The sequence below is a fragment of the Acomys russatus genome, chromosome 13 (genome assembly GCF_903995435.1).
Source record: "Acomys russatus chromosome 13, mAcoRus1.1, whole genome shotgun sequence".
In the NCBI taxonomy this organism is placed as follows: domain Eukaryota; kingdom Metazoa; phylum Chordata; class Mammalia; order Rodentia; family Muridae; genus Acomys; species Acomys russatus.
The window spans coordinates 51,099,895-51,122,770 of record NC_067149.1 but is presented as its reverse complement, the minus strand read 5'-3'; the positions used below and the strand labels follow the sequence as shown (position 1 = coordinate 51,122,770).

Below are 22,876 nucleotides of genomic sequence, written 5' to 3'. Positions count from 1 at the left end.
CTTGATGTCATAGCCCACAAAAGGATGGCTCTCCATAGCTTGCCATCCTGTCAGGACAGGCACACAGATAGCATTGTCTTCTACAATGAACCATTTCCTGCAGCACATGGCACCCACACAGAACCATATGACTAAAATACAAGGAAACTTTTATTTTTAATTCTCATCAAGAAATTTGCTGTGGTTTTTTATGCTTTTGGTTCTTTTTTTTTTTTTCCTTTTTTCTTTTTTCTTTTTTTTTTTTTTTTTTTTCCAACTTTATTCTAGCCATTCAGTGGCTGGAGCCGCTGGGTTCCTGGTATTAAAAAGATGCCAACAGAGGTAGCTGTGTCTCGCCCAGGGGCCCGGCCCACTCTGAATAACCCCCAAAAGGAGAAAACACAAAGTAAACCAACAAAATAAATCCAAAGAGGAAGAAATTCAGATCATTTTCTTCAAGTCTGGCAGAACCCACAACAGTTTGTAACAGGCGCACGGTGGGGAGAAGCCAGGGTCCAGAAGGCAGCCAGCCCGCCAGCTCCTTGCACATGGAGCCATGCTGCTGCTGCTGCTGCCGCCGCCGCCGCCGCGTGTCTCTCCAGGAGGAAGGGCACCACTGCCCCTCACTCCCTCCCTGCCCCAGTGCACAGGGCTGTTCCTTTACAACTCAGAAGATGGGCAGAAGGAAGGCAAGGGTCTCTCTGGCCCCCCGGGGGCAGGCGGGACAAGAGAAAGTGAGGAAGGTCACTGCTCAGTGGTGGAGGTGGTCTCATCACTCTGGGTCTTCACTGCTGCTGGGCTACCTAGAGGGAAAACAGCCAAGAGTCAGAACACAGACCCCACAGAACCCCGAGGCTAAGGGAGACTCCAGGAATAAAGCCGCAGACACAAGCAAAGTACAAACTCCACTGGCTTTGTGGAAGGGCTCAAACAGTGGTCCTACCTGCTGCGGGGGAGGCTCTGGCGCCCTGTTTGCCAGGCGGCTGAGAATGTTCCGCTCAGACATCTGTAGCCTCACAGCAACTGGGGGGATTCGGGCAATAGTAGCTGGGAGCCGAGTCACATCAGCTTTCATGTCACTCAACAGTTCTTCCAGCTGTTTCAGAACTGCAGAGGGAAAAAGAAAAAGAGGTCATGAGCTGTGGTCGTCAAAGGCACAGTTCTAACCTTAGGACTGGCTTGTCACGCCAGCATGAACCAGGTGCCCAGACTGGCCTGGAACTTAGGAGCTCAAGTGACATTCCTGTCTTGTCCCTGAGTACCTGGGGCTCCAGGAATAGGTCAGGCTGGCTGATTCTGATTTTTAAAGCCACCAAACCCTTTAGCTCATTATGGCTTCTCACTATTGTCTGTCTCTGTCTCTCTCTTGAAAGGCTGGCTTCACACTATGTAGACAAGCATGACTCTCATCTCCTGGTGCTCCTGCCTCTGCCTCGCCAGGATCACAGGCGAATGCCAGCACAGAGCTTTACTTCTTTTACTTTTTATTCTCAGCATCAGGAATAAAGCCAAGAGCCTTTTTGTGTTCCAGCACTTGAGAAACATTGACCCTCTGCATTCATGCCTTTCACTTCTAGATGTCTCCAGATACCTCTGACACCCACCTTTTCCTCATTTCATCCTCCACCTCTCGTAATGTTTTAATTAGAAATACAATGTTGAAAGGGGTCTAGAATTTGAAGGGATCTAAAATCACCTGAACGTCAACTCTAAACTATCCCAGATGACACTATTACTCAAGAATCTAAATATACTAAGAGTTTAAAGAAAACTGTCTGACTGCCTCAAAAGTAAAGATCCTCAGCACCCACTCTAAGCTTCTAAAGAGGCTCTGAAAACAGTTTGGAATTTTAGGGTGGGGGATGGGAGAGCGCAGAACCAAAGGAGCAGGAGGCAGGGGAGCCACTGACGACCTTTGTGTAAGACTGCATTGGCTGGCTTGTTTCCTGCCATCGACTCCTTGGACAGGTGCTGGTGACTTTCTGCCAAACACTCCACCTCAGCAAAACGGGTGTTAAGGGCCATAGACGGGTGAGAGGGGTCCTCGGACATGTTCAGATAAGCCGCCCTGCGAAGCTGCTCCTCGATCACCAGGGCTTGTTCTAAGAGCTGCACAAGGAGAGAAAAGAGAAGGGGTCGGACTAATGGCCACTTTCTAATTGACGGGCCTCTCAGCTCATCTCTTCCTCTAACAAGAACCTGTAAAGAACTTCTGGTGCGGTGATAGCGCAAGTCTTTAATCCCAGCCCTCAGGGAGGCAGAGGCAGGGGGAATCGCTGGGAGTTCCAGAGTTCCTAGAATGACCCTGAACTCCTGCCCTCCTACCCCTGCTTACCTGAGTGCTAGGACTACAGGCATGTGCACCATCTCCAGTTTGAGGGGTAAGAGACAAGTGAGACAGAATATGGCTGTTTCCCAGGCTGGTCTTGCACTTGCAACTCTGGGGCTGAAGAGGTGCTGCAGCAGTGAAGAGCACTTGCTAAACAATCACAAGGGCTGGAGAGATAGCTCAGAGGTTACGAGCGCCGCCTGCTCTTCCAAAGGCCCCGAGTTCAATTCCCAGCAACCACATGGTGGCTCACAGCCATCTCTAATAAGATCTAGCAGCCAGGCGTGGTGGTGCACACCTTTAATACCAGCACGCTGGTGGCTGGCGGCTAGCTGTGAGTTCAAGGTCAGCCTGGTCTACAAAGTGAGTCTAGGATAGCCAAGGCTACACAGAGAAACCCTGTCTCCACCCCCCCCAAATAATAAATAAAAAAAAGAATAAGAGGAAGGAGGTATGAAAGAGAGCATCCAAATACCTTGGTTAGCCTCCTTGTACTGAAACGCACTTGTGTAGACATTTACAGATATATACAAGTAGGTTATAAATAAGTAAATCTTAAATTGCCTCAAATACCAGTGAGCAGCTGGGACCGCAGGCAAGAACCACCACCAACACACCTAACAAAAACAGTTTTTGTTTTCGAGGCAGGGTCACAGTCTGTAGCTCTGGGTAGCCTCAAACTCACTTGTAGACCAGGCTGGCTACAAACTCGCCCAAATCCACTCTCCCAAGTATTAGGACTAAAGTGCTTCTTTCTTGAGACAGTTTCTGTTTAACAGCCCTGGCTGACCTGGAACTTGCTCTATAGACCAAGCTGGCCTCGAATTCAGACATCTGCCACCTGAGTATTGGGATTAAATACATGCAACACCACTGCCTAGCTTGTTTTTTGTTTGTTTTTCTTTTTCTTAAGATTTATTTTTATGTATACAGCGTTCTGCCTGCATGTATACCTGCAGACCAGAAGAGGGCATTAGATCACATTATTGATGGTTGTAAGCCACTATATGGTTGCTGGGAATTGAACTCAGAAATTCAGGACCTCTGGAAGAGCAGACAGTGCTCTTAACCTCAGAGCCATCTCTCCAGCCCTTTTTTTTAATAGTGGGACAGTAACCTATCCTATGGACAGAAGACTCAATCAAGCAGCCTGACATAGTGGAGCACGCCTTTAATCCCAGCACTCAGGAGGCAGAGGCAATCAGAATTATGTGAGCTCAAGGCCAGCCTGGTCTACAAAGTAAGTCCAGGACAGCCAAGGTCACAGACAAACCCTGGCTCAAAAAAACAAAACAAAACAAAACAAAAAACAAAAACAAAAAAAAAAGAGAAAAGAATCAATCAGGCCGTCTGGTTTTCTTCTTAAAACTAAATAAAAAGCAAAGTCTCAAAAGCACAAGGCTGGCCTCGAATTTACAATGTAGCAGGTGACAACCTTAAACTCCTGCTCTTCCTGCCTCTAAGCTCTGTGTCCTGAGATTCTAGGCATGCACATGTTGCTTTAAGGGGTGCTGACTTTGTGCATTCTAGGCAAAGACTGTACTGAGCTATATCCCCAGCCTAGGCTCTTTGACTTTGCAAAAATAAGTTTCCCAGCACCCTGAGTCAAGAGAATTACAAGTTAGAGGATAGCCCGGTTATTATATAATAGATCCTGGCTCAAAACAAATAAACCCCAACATCACAGACACATTAATTTTGTTGTTACTGCTTCTGTTAAGTTGGAGTACATCTTAGCAGCAGAGCACACGCTTCACACACACACAAAGTCCTTGCTTTCAGCCTCAGCAACAAATATTATGCTTCTATTCATTATTTGTTTTATCTTGTACATGCCTCTCTTCTGAAAGGCAATCCTTCTATGTTTTTGTTTCTGGGCTTTTTGGTTTTTTGTTTGTTTTTTGAGACAGGGTTTCTCTGTATAGCCTTGACTATCTTGGACTCACTTTGTAGACCAGGCTGGCCTCAAACTCACAAAGATCCATCTGCTCTGTCTCCCAAGTGCTGGGATTAAAGGCGTGTGCCACCACTTCCCAGCCCTTCTATGTTTAATTTTTTTTAAAGATGAGCACTGGCTGCTCTTCCAAGGGTCCTGAGTTTAATTCCCAGCAACCACATGGTGGCTCACAGCCCCCTCCATAGAGATCTGAGGCCCTTTTCTGACCTGCAGTGTACATGCAGATAGAGCACTCATATACATTAAATAAATAAATCTTTTAAAACAAAAGATTTATTTATTATATATGCAGTGCACATCTGCATGCCAGAAGAGGGCACCAGATCTCATTCTAGATGGTTGTGAGATACCATGTGGTTGCTGTGAATTGAACCCAGGACCCTTGGAAGAACAGCCAGTGCTCCCAACCTCTGAGCCATCTCTCCAGGCCCTTATTATGTTCTTGAGGGCTGTTGTTTTACATGCACATTTCTGAAATATACTCCAAGTAGCAAAATTTCTTAGTTCAAGACAGGGTCTCTTTCTATAGCCCTGGCTGGCCTGGAACTCACTTTGTAGACTATTCTGGCCTCAAACTCAAGGAGTTCCATCTGCCTCTCCCTGAGAATTTAAGTTCATAAATTACAGAGTTTTCATCGCTTGAAAGTTCTTTCCCAGACATCTATTTCTGGTCTACAGATTGTGTTTCCCTCACCAACTCACTCTCCCTGACCCTGATTGAGAGCATTCTACAGGTTTTCAACCTTGGGTTTTGTTTTGTTGTTGTTTGAGGGGAGGGTTGTTTGTTTTCCAAGACAGGGTTTCTCTGTGTAGCCCTGGCTGTCCTGGACTTGTTTTGCAGACCACATTGGCCTCGAACTCATAGAACCTCGTGCCTCTGCCTCCCCAAATGCTAGAATTACAGGCATGAACCACTGCACTAGGCTGTAGCCTTGGTTTTGGGGGGAATTTTTTTTTCTTTTCTTTTCTTTTTTCTTTTGTAATAGATTTACTTTGAAAGGGTAAAACACTCAGACAATTTAAATAAAAGTTCAAAATAACCACGGTTGGCCAGCCACCATTGGTGTCCTCGGAGCCTCTCAGTGAGGAAGGCGGCTCTGATACTTTTATTCACACACACCCTTCCTATCTGCAATGTAACCTACAATTTCTTGTGGACACATTAACTTCTCTGCATCCATATCAGGAATTTCAAACCCACATTCGTCTTCCATGGCCATAATAATCTCCACTTGGTCCAAACTGTCTAAGCCCAGGCCCTTCATCAAGTGGGAATTTACTGAGAGCTTTTCCGGGTCAGTCTTGTCGTAGAGTTTCAAGACATACAGAACTCTATCTTTGATCCCCTCTAATGTTAGTGGGGGTGTGTCACTGTACTGGCGGCACAAATGTGTGACCCTTCCAGGCACCTGCACGAGGGCCAAGGCAGACTGCAGAGTTCCCGGTCTCCTGTGGATTCCCTCAGGACAGAAAGTGGTGCTGAGCGGCCGGGACAAAGCCAGAGTGGGAAGTTGCGGTAGCAGCGCAAAGGCCATGGGCAGGCGGCGGACACAGGAGGACAGGACACGAGCCACCATGGCTACCCCCTTTTGGGGGATTTTTTGTTTGGTTGGTTGTTTGGTTGTTGGTTTTTTGAAGACAGAATCTCTCTGTATCCCTGGCTGTCCTGGACTCATTCTGTAGACTAGGCTGGCCTTGAACTCTAAGCCTCTGCCTCCCAAGTGCTGGGATTAAAGGTGTGCACCACCATGCCCAGCTTTTTAGCCTTGGTTTTTAAGAAGGGTTATTTAAGACAGATCCTAGTGTAGCTCAGGCTAGCTTCAAACTATTTAGCTGAGGATGGCACTGAACTCCTGATCCTCCTGCTTCCACTATGCAAATACTGAGTTACAGGCAGGTGCTGCTTCAGGTCTTTTTAAGTTTTCTAAGTTGATCCTATACTTACATTCCGACCTCAAACTCCCAAGCACTGGTGCGGTAGGCATTGTCATCATACCTGATTACTGCTGTTCTTTTAAAGCTTTCTCTCAAGACATGTCCAAAACACCAGCCAGCACTGCTCGGCAGGTTAGCTGATGCTCCTCACCGTGCCACACACACACACACACACACACACAGGGTTTAGCTCCCACTCGTGGACAGTAGAAAGGAGCTGAAGAGGTGTTATTTTGTGACAAATGCCAAGCAACTTTCCTAAAACTAAACTTACCTTTTCTACTAGCCTCTGTGCTCCAACGAGCACCTTTCGCACTGGCTCAAGCTGACTAAAGACATTAGCTACTTTTGGGTCTAACTACTGTGCATCAAACTCAGAACTCCAGAGTTGGGGTGGAGAGATGGCTCAAAGGTTAAGAACACAGTTTGTTCTTGCAAAGGTCCTGAGTTCAATTCCCACAAACACATGGTGGCTCACAACCATCTATAATGAGATCTGGTGCCCTCTTCTGTCCTGCAGGTGTACATGTAGGCAGAATGCTGTAAAAAAGACCAAATCTTACTCATGGCCAGTTTTGGTATAGCCCAAGAGCTAAGAATGAAGTTCTATATTATAGATAAATGGCTGTGGAGAAAAGTAAAAAGAAGATTAACACATGCAACTTTTTGAGAATTATATGGAATTCTCATCCACAAACAGAAATTTTATTGGAACTTTTGGTTGTTTGAGACAAGGTTTCTCTATGTTACCTTGGCTGTCCTGGAACTCACTCTGCAGACCAGGCTGCCCTTGAAGTCACACTCTGCCTGTCTCTGCCTCCAGAGTGCTGGGATTAAAGACGTGCGCCATCACCTGGCGCATTTATGTGTTCCCTATTCCTACCGCTTTCGATGACAGAGCTATGGATTTGCAATAGAGGCTGTAAGGCTCAGGGCGCATTATTTGCTGACTATCTGGCCCTTTCATAGAAAAGTTTTGTCAACCCTACAGTCATCACCAGGCCCAGAAATCCTTTGGTTCGTTTCTTTTTTTAGTTGTTTTTGTTTTTTCTTTTTTTGAAACAAGTTTTCTGTGTAGCCTTGGCCTGTGCTTGCTTTGTAGACCAGGCTGGCCTTGAACTCACAGTGATCCACCTGCCACCTGCCTCTACCTCTCTGGTGCTGGGATTAAAGGCCTGCACCACCACACCTGGCTTGGTATTGCTTTCTTTTTAACTTTCCTATCTCCACAACTAGCATCACAGGTGCTCTTAATATCTCACAACTGTAACTGTAATCTTTTCAATGTTTTCATTTTCCTTGATCCTATGCAAAAACCTCTGATGGCTACTTACGAACTAGTAAGCCATACTCCTGCTTCTGACGCCACGTCCTGCTGGTGTTCTGGTGCTGTGCTTACCGGCCTCCAACTCTTAACCTCCCACCACTGCTCAGCACAAACATTTTTCACAGAACAAACCCTGTGTTCCTGCTCAGTAATAATCTCTGTTGTTTCTATCAAGGCTTTAAAAGCCAACCATGAGCTAGCTCCCCAGCCCTACAGAACTTCCTCAGGGCATTCAGTAGCCTCCTCCCCATAACGTACACAATATCATCCACTTCAAAATAAACACCACACTTAATCTGTTCCTATGTCCCGACACCATCACTCACGGTTAGTACAGAACACCTAAAGGTGTAAATTTGCTAGTATACTTTTTCTGTTCCCCCAAGTACACTCATCTTAGGAGACCAGAATCTTATTCCTTTAGTATCCTCCCTGATCTCTACATAGAGGGTATACGCAGTAAATAGCTGCTGAATACTTGTATGAGGCTCTCTCAGGGCAATGCTGAAAATAGGATTCAGTGTATCTTCTCTTTGCACCCAGCCTTTCCTTTATCCATACAAATACTGTGACACACACATGTGTGCACACACCAAAAAAAGTACCCTAGCTACTCACAGCCCTACCTCCTCAGGGATCCATTTCAATCCTTCCGTAACTTTTCAGGTTGAACACCTTGACCTACAGAGTTCCCCATAAAACCCACTGAACTAGTCTGTGTCACTCGTTAGGAACAGCCACTACTCTTATATAGCTCATAAATTTCAACTCTATGTCTATGTAGCCTTGGCTGGCCTGAATAAAGCTTGCTACATAGACTAGGTTGGCCTCACTCAGCCTCCACGTCTATATCTTGATCTCTTGTCACCTAGTCACTTGGAAGGAAAAAAGTCATGAGCACAAAAAGACAAGCTATAGAGCTGGAAGACGGCTTGGTTAAGAGCACTGGCTGCAAAGAACCCAGGTTCAGCTACTAGAAAGCTGAGTGGCTCGCTACCTTCTGTAACTTCAATTTAGGGGGACCTTATGCCGTCTTATGACCTCTGTGGGCATCAAAGACATGGTGCACAGCCACATGCAGGCAAAACATAAAATAAGGTCCTATCTTGGGGATAGGACACAAATGTGGTTGAATGAATGGAGCCTCTTTTACAGAACCTTCTGCAGAGACCTTCAGGACCACCTAAAGATCACATTTGTCCCACTCTGCTCACCTTGAATCTTCGAGCTAGAAACTTATTCTTGATCTCTAGAAAATTGCCACGGTTCATTTCGCCCTTGAAAGGCTCATTGAGGATGGCGTACCGTGGGTCATTCTGGATGTCCTGCCACCGGGCATAGCCATGGCTATTTAAAAAGTGCTCAGGAAAAACAAAGGAAACAAGAGCCTCAGACTAAAGCCTTCAGATCCCTGCACATAAGCCCCGTCTCGACTCAGGCAAGGATACTTTATAATGCCAGCCAGCAGCCAGTAGTCATGCCGGCGGTGCCAAATCTCGTAAGTCTTCTTAGTGACTGTGGCTGCCCGCTCCTCATTCTGCCAAAGGGAGTGCAACTCTGAGAAGGAATTTAGAGAAAGGTTAGAGTGGAAAAAAAGACAAATACCTGTGAGAATTAAAATTTTTTAAAAAGTTAGGTGTGCTGGTAAGGCGGTGCACACCATTTTCTATATACTGAGTTGTTAGGCCAGCCAGAGCTACAGTAAGACTCCGTCTCAAAAAACCCAGAGGAAAACAAGAGGTTCTTGTCTCCTGTTTTCACCTCAGTATGGTCCAGTTCTAGCTTCCTAACAACAGAACCCAGAGAAGCAAACAGTCCACATCATGTTCAGACTGTACCCTCATTTCTGACAAGAACCCCAACTTCACCACAGGACCCCCATGTCCATACCAGTAAAGCCGCCGTCTGCAATATTGAACATGAAGCGCTGCTTGATGTTTTTCTTCTGCTTCTCATCACTAAGGTCCTTGGGAGTTTCTCCATTCTGAAGCATCACCTCCTTTTTCTCCTCCTCCTCTTTCTTCTCTTCTGCAGGGGTACACCAAAGGGGAAACAATGTCAGCTCCAGTCTGAAAGTCAGCACTAAAACCCTCGCCCACAGCACTGCCTGCTGTGTCTGTCACACACTCAAGTCTTCCAGACCCACAAAAATGTTTCACCAGCCAGCTCCCTAACAACTAAACTTGGAAACAGTCATTTGTCTTGGAATAATATGTTTACAGTAACAGGTAATGAAGTAGTATGGGTTATGTGCAAACAACCATCCGCTTCTCTGCACACCAACCTTTGTCTTCCACCACGATAGGGGTCAGGTCTGCGGCCTTGGTCTCCACCTTCTCTGCCTCAGCTGCACCTAGAGATCAGAAGACACTGAGAACCCTAAGAAAGAGAACCAGCTCTGTCCCCGACACCGCAACAGCGTCCCATCAGCACTTCTAGGAACAGAGCTGCACAGATGTCAAAGCAGGGTCCCAGGTGCATCGCTTCTTCCTGATAGTTCAAAAGTCAGTCGCATCTACAACTACAGAGCAACCTGGAGCGCTTTTCGGCACACACACACACATATATACCTTTGGGCTCCGTCTCCATAGGCTCCTCTGTTCTCTCCTTCACCTCTGCCTTTTCCACCTTCTCCTCTCCCTCAGGAGGTTCAGCGGGGGCCTTTTCATCCTCAGGGGCAGGGGCAGGAGTGGGGGCAGGAGGCTGTGCACTCTTCAGAGGAACAGAAGACAGAAGTTGAAGCAAATGGTCTAAATCCTGGAGACATGTGATGTTGGCATAGCATCCAGTCACCTGATCTCTTACCTCCACAGTTACCTCAGGGACCGTAGATTTTACTTCCTTTTCTCCTTCTGTGCTCTCTTCTTCTTTAACGCTATTTTCTTCTATTTTTATCCCATCCTCTGTAAACCAATAGAAGACAACAAATTAGAAAAGCCCTAGGCCAGAGAGGTCATGCTCTGTTTGTCTCCTCCTAGACTGTCCTCTCGTGCCTTTAAGAGCCAGCCCTTTTCTTAGGACAGCTCTCCTAAACTGAGAGGGAAATTGCTGTGTGTCCTGCCAGACCACCCTGTTAAGATTGAGCACAGGGTAGCAGAAAAAGGCACAGGACGAATTTAATTGTTTGTTTTTTTTTAAAAAAGGACAGAAATGACAAAATAGGCAGACTTACCAGCAGGTGGCACTGGTGCAGGAGTATTGGGTTGTGTGTCCCCAGGTGTGGAGGGTGTAGGAGTTTTTGGAGAGGGTGACCCTGGCTGAGACATTTTCTTGTTTTCCTCTACTTCAGCCAGTTCGGGCATGCTCCAGCGCCCATTAACATGTTCAAACTCCTGAACCTATATCAAAGAACAGCAAGTTAAAGACTCATTTCCAATAGCAGGGCACGGTGGCCTACGCTTGTAATCCCAGCATTCGAGGAGGCAGAGAAGTTCGAGGCCAGCCTGGTCTACAAAGCAAGACCAGGACAGCCAGGACTCCACCGACAAACAAACAAACAAACAAACAAGATTCATTTCCAGCTATGGTTGCTTTCCTATCTACTGGCCCCATTACTCTAGAAATCTTTAAAACTGAAAACAGGCTTGGGACTCACCTTCTTTCGAATCAGGGACATCACACCAATCCTAGTAAGGACATGCTGACGAGACAGGCCTTCCCGGGGGACGCCGTCAGCAAAAGTCTCGGCCCCATCTGCCCCAGGCTCACATAAATGCCGCATGAACAGTGATACATAAGCCCTGTAGAAAAAGAGAACAGAGTTAAGGCGAGAGTTCATTAGACACTGGCACTGGCTCCAGCTCAGGTGAGGCCTACGATGCCCTGCAGTGCTCTATCTCAGAGCCACACTATGGCCCAAGGTCTCTTCAGGGAAGCCAAAGAACCCAACTCTGACAAGCAACAGCACAACACCTGCCCATTGCAGCTAGCAACACTCCTTTCCTTCAACAACATGGGCTAGGCCTGTAGACAGCACACACAGTAGAGCCCCAGCTCCAACTGGTATGCCCAGGCCTCAACTTACTTAAATTCTTTCTCTGACTTGCCTCGAAGATCTCTCACAAGCCACTGAGTGGTAAAAGCATCCTGCGGTGGCATGCCATATCGCATAATTGCATTAAGAAATGCTTTTCGTTGACGAGCATTAAAACCAAGCACCTAAGGAAAAAGAACCACTGTAAGAGGAAGCACGGTGTCTTCCCACCCAAGCACTCTCTGGACCCTGTCGCCCCACTGTAGGATCACATGGTACTTACTTCAATATTCCCACCAACACGGGCCAGCAGAGGAGGTAATGGCTTATCTTTATCATTCCGCAGGCCCTTGCGACTGGGCCTGCGGGGAGCTGTGAAAAGAAATGATGAGTGAGTGACACTTCTTAGACAGTAAACAATGGACCAACTGCAGAACTGGCAAGATGGCATCCCTCTCACCTTCTGATCGTTCATCAAAGTCTTCATCACCTTCCTCTGAGGCCACTGAGTAATCGGACTGGTTGTCGGACTGGTCGTCCTGCCAATCTGGAGGGAGAGAGGGCAGATGAGCGGGGCCCACTGCTCTAGTGGAACGGCCCGTGGGTGGGGGGCGGGGCCGGCCACACACACCTCGGTCCTCCTGTGAGCCATCATTGTAGTTGACCTGTTTACGGATTCTTTTTCCTTTGCCCAGATTTCGGGCTAGATCTTCTTGCTGCTGCTCATAATGGTGCCGCAGCAATTTCTCCCAGTAGTCAGGATCCACACTTTCTTCCTGTTTTATGATTTCCCGTTCTACCTCCTCTTCCTCCTGGGACAGAGGGAGGGCCAGGACTCAGGGGTGCTGAAGTCAGCACCACCAGCTACCCCTGGCCCTCACAGTTCCCATCTGCCAGCTCCTTTGCATGGCTGGATTTGTAAATACTTGATGTGCCTGCTTGGACCTAAAAACTTGGAAGAAATTTAACAGACAAGACATGGCTCCTCAAAGGTTATGTGCAGATTAGCAGTCAGCCTGATTAAAGAAAACCGTGAGAGGGAAAACTCTGACAAGACAAAAGGAAGAGTCATTGTGCAGCTTCCATTCCTTTCTAGGGCAACATCCAGAAGTGGGAAGACAAAAAGAGGAAGGTTAGCGCCTTGGCAAGCAGATGAAAGGGGCAAGAGACCTGCAAACACTGCAAGAGACGTTCAGGGCATTAAACATTCTGCTCCTAATTAACTCAGAAAAAATTAGCAACTGTTTGAAAAGAGAAAACAACAAAGTTACCCAGTTACACACACACACAAACACAGAGGGGGGGAGGGAGAGAAAGAATATATCAAGTATCTCAGTAGTTTCATTCCTCTTTTTCTCTTGGTTTTTTCAGACAAGGTTCCTCTGTGTAGTCCTGGCTATCCTGGAACTCACTCTTTAGACCATGCTGGCCTGATTCTCATAAGGAGACATGTGCCAGCACTGCCCAGCTTGGTTCTTCATTTTTTTTTTTTTTACCAAGTTTAAGATTCTTTCCCTTCAGACACTACAAAAATACTGATTAAGTGCACCCCTGGGCTGGGGAATATAGTTCAGTTGGCAGGGTGCTTGGCCCCAGGTTTGACCCCGTGCAATGCATAAACCACGCATGACAATGTGTGCCTGAAATACTAGCCCTTGGGAAGCAGAGCCAGAAGAATCAGAAGTTAAAGATCAACTTCAACTACACAGTGAATTCAAGGCCAGAATTCACTGACACAGACCATGTATCAAAAAAAAAAAAAAAGCAAAATCCAAGTCCTTCGTGACAGAGTAAAGCCACTGTTCACAGCCTAAGCACAAACTACCTGCATGCCTGCAATGCAAGGCATAGTTCAGAGGGGAAGGCACTTACTACCAAGCCCCACCTCCCATCTGATCCTAGGACCCACGTGAGAGGAAACCAACTCTCCGCAAGCTGTCTTCTATCACCCATGTACCCACACCCACACTCTAATAAATATAAAAAAGAAACAAGGTTTCAAGACACAACCTAAAGGCCTAGAGAACCGAATTACAGAAAGGCTGGTCACCACTAATTAAAGACACAAAATCTAAAAATATGAAACTGAAATGTCTAGAAATCGTAACTGCCTTTGAAATTTTAATTTAAAAAGTTTTATGTGTATGTTTTGCCTGCACGTAAGTCTGTGCACCACAATCACACCTGGTACCCGAGGAGACCAGGAGATGACATCATATCCTGGAGCTGCGAATGTTTGTAAGCTGCCAGGTGGGTGTAAGGAATCAAACTCTGGAGCCAGAGCTCTAACTGCTGAACCCTCTCTCCAGCACTCTCTCCCTCAACACACACAAGTGCCTTTTGAACAGGATGACAATATGAAGAAGTTCAGATGTCAGATCTTTGATTAACAGATGTTCAGCCAAGTCTATAAATTATTTAAAATCCAAAATCCTTCCATATCTGAAACAATTTTGGCTGCGAGCATTTCAGATGAGATATATTTAACCTGTACTTCCCCAACCGTTCATTGAAACTCGACAGATACTGACACACACACACACACACACACACACACACACACACACACACACACACACACACACAATTAAACTGAAAACAATTGTCCACAGAAGAGAAGTAGGCAAGAGGAACAGGGTGGAAATACTTTTCCCTTCTGAATTCTGAACCATGTTGCTTTATGGCTCAGATAAGCAGTCTCTGGTGTAACTGGAAAGTGGTGGGCTCTCCATGGAGTACAGACGCCATGGAAGAAGTTATATCACTGAACCATGCACTGGAGGGAGCTATGCAGACAGCAGTCTGTTCTCGTCTCTTTGCTTCTTTCCTGCCCTATGAGCGGCTTCCTCAGCACTCTCACCCTGTTAAGCTACGCCATTGCCCATGAGCAGCAGGGACCTACTAACCAGCAGCTGAAGCTTCTGAAATGAGAAACCAAAGTAAGTTTTCTTGTCCCCCTTCCTCCCCAATCTCATTTTTTTGAGATAAGGCCCCGCTTTGTAGCCCTGGGTGGTCTAGAACTTCCTACGTAGACCAGAATGTCCTTGAACTTAAGATCCCTTTGCTGCCTCTTGAATGCCAGGATTAATGACATGTGCCACCATGAAGGGCTAAGCTTTTCTTTTTCAAATTTATCACTCCACACCTGTAATCTCAGCACCCAGGAAGCTGAGGGAGAACTGGGCCTGAGGCCAGCCTGGAATTCCACAATAACACAGTGGGGCCACATAGTGTGACCTGGACAGTAAAGTGAAATTTCAGGCCTAATAGTATCAGCCTTAGCTATTCTGAGCCACACAAAGGCTGGGATAAGAGGACAAAAAGGACAGCCTGGGCAACAACTTATAGTGGGGTTTGGTTGGTAAAATGCTTGCCTAGCATGCACCAATTCCTTGATTAAATTCCCAGCACCATACACAGCCAGGCATGATGGTACATGGCCTGTAATCCCAGCACAGAGGTAGAAGCAAAAGGTCAAAAGTTCAAGGTCATCCTTAGCTGCCAAAACTCAAGGCAAGATTGTGCCAAATAGAACACTCTCCCCAAAAATAATTTTAAGGTACATAATACTATGCATAATGAATATACATAAAAAATTTTTTTAAAGAAAAAGTAGCTGGTTGTAAAAGCAATTTAAAAAGATTCTTTTAGCATTTATGAATGTAACCCTAGCAGATTACCTGCTTAGCCCCAGGTTACATCCCCAGCAACCACACCTACAGATGAAAGGTCTGAAAGAACTAAGTACCCAGGTGTGCTGCAGGATGATGCCTTCAACCCAACATCTGGAGGCAGAGGCAGGCAGATCTCCATGAATTCCAGGCCAGAACTACACAGTAGGGCCCTATCTCAAAAGAGAAAAAAAGAAAGAAAGAAGAAAGAAAATAGAAATAAAACAAACAGAACTACAGTCACTAATCAGATGACAGCACATGTACTTGCATAGCCACGAGCATAGCTTCCTCCCTAGCATGTGCTGTGCCTGGAAATTACTTCTACAGAACACTCTATATACTACTGTAAGAAATAAAATCTAGCTGGGTGATGGTGGTGCAAGCCTTTAATTCCAGCCCTTGGGAGGCAAAGACAGGTGGATTTCCTTGCATTGAGGCCAGCCTGGACTACAGAGTTCCAGGACAGCCAGAGTTGCTACACAGAGAAACCTTGTCTTGAAAAAACAAAACAAAACAAAAATAAATAAATAAGATTTCCTATCAAAAAAAGTTTTTGAGGGGCTGGAGAGATGGCTCAGCAGTTAAAAGCACTAGCTGCTCTTCCAGAGGTCTGGAGTTCAATTCCCAGCAACCACATAGTACCTCATAACTATCTATCATGAGACTTGGTTCCTTCTTCTGGTGTGAAGGTGTACATGCAGACAGAACACTGCATATGTAATAAATTAAAAAACTGGCTGGGCAGTGGTGGCACACGCCTTTTATCCCAGCACTTTGGAGGCAGAGGCAGGCAGATCGCTGTGAATTCGAGGCCAGCCTGGTCTACAAAGCAGGCCAGGACAGTCAAGGGTACACAGAGAAACACTGTCTCAAAAATACAAATAAATAAATAAACCTGAAAGTTTCTGGTTGAATTTATGCTGATTTATATAAAATCTCCCAGGCAGTCACACATAAACCATGACTAGAAAGTTCATCTCCTAAAAGCTGGTGAAAAGCACAGTGGGTAGTATCTTCCAGTGTGCACAGAGCTCATGTTCACTGCTCTGCAGCACGTGACTGGACACAGCAGCCGCAGGCCTCCTGCCACAGGCCTGTCATGCCAGCACTCAGGAGGTAGAGGCAGGAGGATCAGAAGTTCAAGGCCATCCTTGACTACATAGTGAGTTCCAGGAGAGCCTGGGATATATTTGACCCCGTCTCAAAGAAACAGAGAAAGATATACTGTGAGCCAGGTGCGGTGGCGCACACCTTTAATCCCAGCACTTTGGAGGCAGAGGCAGGTGGATTGCTATGAGTTCTAGGACTGCCTGGTCTGCAAAGCAGCCCAGGCTACACAGAGAAACCCTGTCTTCAAAAACTGAAGAAAAAAAAAAAAAAAAGACAGACAGACATAGTGTAGTTCAGGTGTGTGATCCGTACACTTCAGAGACTGAGGCAGGTAGACCATGCATTCAAGACCAGGCTGGGCTATACTGGGATATCGTCTCTCTCCCTCAAAAAAAAAAAAAAAAATAATAATGATGATGATGATGAAGAAGAAAAACCCCCATAAATCCGTGTTTGATTTAGGATCCTTCAAAGGCTAACTTATCAGGCAGGACTGATCTTAGCCCTATGCAAATCACTAAAAAACCAAAACAAAACAACCCTATAATAATCCTGCTAATCAAGACCTGCTAGACAGGGATAGGAGCGTGAGTCCACTGGGCAGAACGCTAGCTGCATGCATGCAACTTTGGATTCAAGCTCCAGTCCCACTGGCACATGCTGTCACCACAGCACTTGAAAGATGGAGTCAGGTTATTCTCAGCTATACAGTAAAATCAAGGCCAGCCTGGGACATATGAGACTCCATCTCAAATACAAGACACACGGAGCTGGGCGTGGTGGCACACGCCTTTAATCCCAGCACTCAGGAGGCAGAGGGAGTCGGATGGCTTTGAGTTCAAGGCCAGCCTGGTCTACAAAGCAAGTCCAGGACAGCCAAGGCTATCTCGGAAAACAAAAAACAAAACAAAACAAAAAAACAAAAACAAAAAAACCAAACCAAACAAAAACCAAACCATACACACAAGATAATAATAAATAAAAATTCTGCCATATAGCCAGACATGATATGGTGGCCAAGCATGGTAGGTGGTATGTGCCTCTAATGCCAGCACCTGGGAGGCTGAGGCAGGAGGATCAAAAGTTTAAGACAAGAGACAGAACCAGGCGGTGGTGGCGCACGCCTTTAATCCCAGCATGTGGGAGGCAGAGGTGGGTGGATCACTGTGAGTTTAAGGCCAGCCTGGTCTACAGAGTGAGTCCAGGACAGCCAAGACTACACAGAGAAACCCTGTCTCAAAAAAAAAGTTTAAGACTTACGCAAAATAGCAAGACTTTGTATAAAAAAGAAAAAAACAGCAGCCATGTTATGAGAACAAAGCAAGTCATCATCTGATTTGGAAGGATGAGAAGCTGTGAGAGACATCAGAAATGCAGCCAGCCTCACCTAGAGTCAAGTGGCTTAGAGGGAGCCAGCCAAGGGGGCAATGACTTAAAATTACTTGAGAAGAAATACATTACAAAAACTCCACACATTGTCTTTTGGTAGTTTTTGCTTCTTACTGTAAAAAACCAAGGGGAAATGAAGGGAAAAGGGAATGACTCTCATCTTTGAGAAAATCGCTAGTTATTTAAAGTATATATCTCATCTGCTTTTTCTGAGGTAGCATTTAAAGATTTATGTGGAGAAGTAATAAGATACATAAAAATAAGACTCTGGGAAAAAAATTAAAAAAGACTCTGGGAGAGCACATGATGGCCATGTGAAACCTCGATGTGTAGTCCCTGTCAAGTCAGGTCAAAGATGAGAATGTGTATTAATAATGTTACATTCTTTCTTTTCAAGGCAAAAAGATGTTTTCCTGTTGTTTCAAGTAGCATCTTGATCTCAGTTCCAATCTTCAGCCCAACACCAAGAGCAGCACTGCCTTGGACCATACTCACCGCCATTTCTTCTTCCCGCACCACATACTGGGCCACTTTGAACGAGCTCAAATATTCATTCATGCCCTGCAGTTCTGTGTCTTCAGTTTCATCCTGGTTCCGATCCAGCAGTCTCTCAATGGCCTTATCATCATAATGGATGACACTGCTGTCTTCCCCCTCTTTGTTGTCTCCTCCTATAAAGAACCAGGGCCCACAACCCTCAAGTCAGTTCAGCAGCAGCAGTCGAAAAAGCACTCTCCACAGGACCCCTGTGTCAAAGGTACTTCTCCCCTACCCTCTGAGGAACCAAGCTCCCTGCAAAATGTTACTCACCTCCATCTGTGGCTTCATCCTTGAATAATTCCTCAGTGCCAAATTTGAGGATGTCATCAAGCTCCTGTTTAGACATTGAGCCAGTCTTGGAGCCCAGCCCAGGCCGCACCACTAAATGTGTCAGCATCATTTTCTTCTTTGCCACCTGCGTGATGCGCTCCTCCACTGATGCACGGGTCACAAACCGGTAGATCATCACCTTCTTATTTTGCCCAATACGGTGGGCTCTGCTAAAGGCCTGCAGTTTGATCAAGCAAAGCCTATGATCTTATGTCCTACTGGCTTTCATAGCTGAAGCTAGTTTGCACATAAAATCTCCTTTCACACCTCTCCCTCTAGACACCAACCTCTTATCATGATACCCAAAATAGGACTATAACTAACCCCAATTCTCAGGCTTATAAAGTAATGACATCCAAAAAAAGTCTGTTGCTTAACACTTAAATTCCAATGACAGAACCCTTTCCTGGAGTGTGGGGGCTGCTGGGACCTCCCAAAGCTAATACTCTACTCACCTGGATGTCATTATGGGGGTTCCAGTCAGAATCATATATAATAACTGTGTCAGCAGTGGCTAGATTAATCCCAAGGCCCCCAGCTCGGGTGGAAAGCAAGAAGCAGAACTGTTGGGCACCCGGTGCTAAGAAACAGAAAACACCTGAGTTATCTCCTAGATTCCAGTAAGTAGAGAAGGAAAGGAAGACGCTGCTCATAAAACCACCAAGCAAGTGCCATAAACAAGTTGCCCTGATGGATGCTGAACCTGCATCAAAGTTTATGAACAAAATTACATAGCGTAGTCAAGTATCTCCCTCAAAGTATGTATGAATTTCAGTGGGAGAAAGTAACCTTACAGTGAAGAATTTTAGCAGACACCATGACCTTAACCAAGGGACCAATAGTCACCAGGAAGGATAAATGCAAACATCACATACAGATTCACAGCTGTCACACTCTTGTATAAGTATATTTCAACAAAGAGACACTGCATGAACTAACTGACAAGAAATTTAAAGTACCAATACCATGACGGGGCGAGGGATGAAAGGTCAGGTAAGCAGCTGTTTATCTAACTATCAGTGTACGCAGCAGGAGCTACCCTTGGGTCTATGTGTGGGACATGAGATTGATCCTCAAACAGAAAACATGAGTTACATCCCCAGACAGCTCCCTCTTCCCCTCTTTTATTTGTGTGCATCTGTGTGTCAGTATGTGGGAGTGTGCATGCCAGCACACACACGGAAGTCAGGACAAGTCAGCCTCCTCCTTCCACTGTTGAGTCCCAGACATAGAAGCTTGGGTAAACAAGCTTAGCAGCAGCAGCAGGCACCTTTACCCACCGAATCATCTCACTAGCCTTTTGAAAAAGTATTTCTAGCCAGGCGATGGTGGCGCACGCCTTTAATCCCAGCACTCGGGAGGCAGAGGCAGGTAAATCGCTGCTGAGTTCGAGGCCAGCCTGGTCTACAAAGTGAGTCCAAGACAGCTAAGGCTACACAGAGAAACCCTGTCTTGAAAAACAAAAACAATAAAACAAACAAAACAAACAACAAAAAAGTATTTTTTTGTTTTGAGACAAGAGTTTCTCTGCGGACCCTTGGCTGTCCTGGACTCACTTTATAGACCAGGCTGGCCTTGAACTCACAGCGATCTGCCTGCCTCCGCCTCCCGAGTGCTGGGATTAAAGGTGTGCACCACCACCGCCCAGGCAAAAAAGTATTTTTCTAAATTAATTTATTCACATTCAAAAAGTATTTCTTTTTTTTTTTTTTGGTTTTTCAAGACAGGGTCTCTCTGTGTAGCCTTGGCTGTCCTGGACTCACTTTGTAGACCAGGCTGGCCTCGAACTCACAGCGATCCGCCTGCCTCTGCCTCTGCCTCCCAAGTGCTGGGATTAAAGGCGTGCGCCACCACGCCCGGCTTTCAAAAAGTATTTCTAAGGGGGCTGGAGAGATGGCTGAGAGGTTAGAAGCATTGGCTATTCTTCCAAAGGTCCTGAGTTCCATTCCCAGCAACCACATGGTGGCTCACAACCCTCTATAGTGAGATCTGGTGCCCTCTTCAGGTCTGCAGACATGCAAGTTGGCAGAACACTCTATAAATAATAATTTCTAAAAGCATTTTAAAATTAGATTTATTTATGTTATGTAAGTATATGCATATGTACATATGTGTAGAGTCAGAGAACTTATAGGAATTAGTTCTCTCTTTCACATGAGTCCCCAAGATAGAAACTAGATAAACAAGCTTGGTGGCAAAAGCCTTTACCTGCTTGCTAGCCAACTCTCGGCACCCCCCACACCCTTTGTTCAGACAAGGTCTCATGTAGTCATGTAGCCCAGATATCCTTGAGTTATTTTTAAATCTTTTTTATCCTTTTTTTTTTTTTTAATGTGTTCTGCCTGCATGTATGCCTGTGCACAGTGTATGTGGACTGCCTGAGGAAGCCATAAAAGGATGCTCACTTCCCTGAAACTGAAGTTATAGATGGTTGCGAGTGAGCCATACAGGTGCTGGGAAATCAAACCTAGGTCCTCTGCAAGAACAGCCGGTGCTCTTCCCAGCCCCACTGAATTCTTGATCCTCCTCCTTCACCTCTCAAGTGCAGAGAATATACGCATGTGCCATCAAGCGCTGTAAGTTGTTACTAAGAGAACCAGGCTAATTCTCTGTATTGATTTAAAAAAAAAAAATTTTATTTTTTTATTTATTTTTTTTTTTTAAGTTTTCAAGAGATAGGATTTCTCTGTGTAACAGCCCTGGCTATCCTGGAACTTACTCTGTAGACCAGGCTGGCCTCAAACTCACAGAAATCCCTGTCTCTGGCTCCCAGAGGCAGATTAAAGGCATTCACCACTATTGCCCAGCTATTTTAAATAACCAGGATAGCAGGACTACATAGAAACCCTATCTCAAATAAATAAATAAATAAACAATTAAAACAAAAGGTTCAGGGGAAGGTGTAGTTGCATCTATTGAGGTAACTGCAAATTTACTACTTATTTGAGCTTCCATAAATATGATCCCTTGGGGCTGGAGATAAGAGTACTTGCTGCTGTCACAGAGGACCTAGGTTCAGTTCCCAGCACCCTCATCAGGGAGCTCTCAAGTGCCTGTACGTGCAGTCCCAAAACACTCTCTGGCCTCCTGCGCCTGTACATACACGGTACATATACAGACAAGTAAGAACAGAAGCACACCTCCAAACAAAAGTAAACCTAAAAACAAAACAAGTCTGCCCCTTCTTTTTGCCTCAAGATATAATGGAAGGGGCACTAGAGAGATGGCTCAGAGGTTAAGAGCACTGTCTGTTCTTCCAAAGGTCCTGAGTTCAATTCCCAGCAACCACATGGTAGCTCACAATCATCTATAATAAGATCTGGTGCTCTCTTCTGACCTGTATGTATAAATGTGGGCAGAGCACTGCATACTTAATAAATAAATAATTTTAAAATATATATGTGTGTGTGTGTATATATATGTATATAAGAGATCAGGGTTAGAGAAAACACCCCTTCTCAGCAGAAAGAGCAAAGACTCCAAGGAGGAAGTTAAAGAAAACCTTTTAGAGTTAGTCCCCAAACCTTTGTTTAAAAGCTTTCTTCATCCATATCAACTGACCAAAACCCAAAAGAACAGAGAAAACAGATGCACAAGAAAAAGTTGGGGTACCAGAGAGATGGGGTGCTAGAGACATGGCTCAGCAGTTCTCCCAGCATCCACATGTCAATAACAACCAGCTGTAACTCCAGCTCCTGAGGATCCAGTGCCCTCTTCTGGCCTCTACAGGTACTACATGCATATGATGCACAGACATGCAGGCAAAACACCCACAGGCAAAATAAAATGTTAAAAACCAGAAATCACTAGGGCCAGTGAGATGGCTTAGCAGGTAAAGGTACCTAAATGACCTATGCTCAATCCTCAAGATTCACTGGTATAAGGAGAGAACTAATTCCTCTAAGTGTTCCCATGACTCCAACATCTGTGCAGAAGCAAATACAAGCTTGCATGCATGCATGCACACTTTAAAAAAAAAAATCAAGTGATTACTCCAAAGATGACAGGGGCTGGGCAGGAAGCACATGCCTCTAATCCTACCATGAAGAGTCAAAGCCAGGCCTATCTCTATGTGTTTGAATCCAGTGGGGTCTCCACAGACTCCTGGGCCAGCCAAGGATACATAGTGAGACCCTGTTTCTCTTACAGAGACCTGGATTCAATTCCCAGCACCGTATGGTGGCTCACAACCCTCTGTAACTCCAGTTTCGGGAGACTTAGGCACACACATGGTGTGGGTACTTACTTGTGGGTAAAGCAGTCACAAATAGTAAAAAAAATTTGGGGGGGGGGGGCTGGTTGTTTTGTTTGTTTGTTTTGAAACAAGATCTGT

The 22,876-nt window shown here is 45.6% G+C and overlaps 2 protein-coding genes and 1 non-coding gene across 3 annotated transcripts in view; all 3 read right to left on the bottom strand.

Moving 5' to 3' along the window:
* Positions 1 to 574: 574 nt before the first annotated feature.
* Chd4 (chromodomain helicase DNA binding protein 4) overlaps positions 575 to 22,876 on the bottom strand; it is a 37,741-nt gene continuing 15,439 nt past the window's right edge. The window contains exons 23-40 of the mRNA XM_051155381.1: positions 18,999 to 19,123; positions 18,484 to 18,721; positions 18,169 to 18,344; positions 12,132 to 12,312; positions 11,961 to 12,047; positions 11,784 to 11,872; positions 11,552 to 11,685; positions 11,123 to 11,267; positions 10,700 to 10,865; positions 10,333 to 10,430; positions 10,098 to 10,239; positions 9,812 to 9,880; positions 9,418 to 9,555; positions 8,976 to 9,084; positions 8,742 to 8,874; positions 1,893 to 2,088; positions 923 to 1,086; positions 575 to 782 (exon numbers count right to left, since the gene is read on the bottom strand). Coding sequence (XP_051011338.1) covers positions 765 to 782; positions 923 to 1,086; positions 1,893 to 2,088; positions 8,742 to 8,874; positions 8,976 to 9,084; positions 9,418 to 9,555; positions 9,812 to 9,880; positions 10,098 to 10,239; positions 10,333 to 10,430; positions 10,700 to 10,865; positions 11,123 to 11,267; positions 11,552 to 11,685; positions 11,784 to 11,872; positions 11,961 to 12,047; positions 12,132 to 12,312; positions 18,169 to 18,344; positions 18,484 to 18,721; positions 18,999 to 19,123 — 2,408 coding nt within the window. The 3' untranslated portion in view covers positions 575 to 764. The remainder of the gene's footprint in view (positions 783 to 922; positions 1,087 to 1,892; positions 2,089 to 8,741; positions 8,875 to 8,975; positions 9,085 to 9,417; positions 9,556 to 9,811; positions 9,881 to 10,097; positions 10,240 to 10,332; positions 10,431 to 10,699; positions 10,866 to 11,122; positions 11,268 to 11,551; positions 11,686 to 11,783; positions 11,873 to 11,960; positions 12,048 to 12,131; positions 12,313 to 18,168; positions 18,345 to 18,483; positions 18,722 to 18,998; positions 19,124 to 22,876) is intronic.
* LOC127197457 (acyl carrier protein, mitochondrial-like) lies at positions 5,372 to 5,842 on the bottom strand. The gene has a single exon (XM_051155380.1). The coding sequence runs from the start codon at positions 5,840 to 5,842 to the stop codon at positions 5,372 to 5,374; it is 471 nt and encodes a 156-aa protein (XP_051011337.1).
* On the bottom strand, positions 10,506 to 10,641 carry LOC127197797 (small Cajal body-specific RNA 11). Its single transcript, XR_007831759.1, has one exon. It is a non-coding gene; the product is annotated as a small Cajal body-specific RNA 11 (non-coding RNA).

Coding starts and splice junctions, on each gene's coding strand:
- LOC127197457 (XM_051155380.1), bottom strand. CDS start 5,842: ATGGTGGCTCGTGTCCTGTCCTCCTGTGTCCGCCGCCTGCCCATGGCC.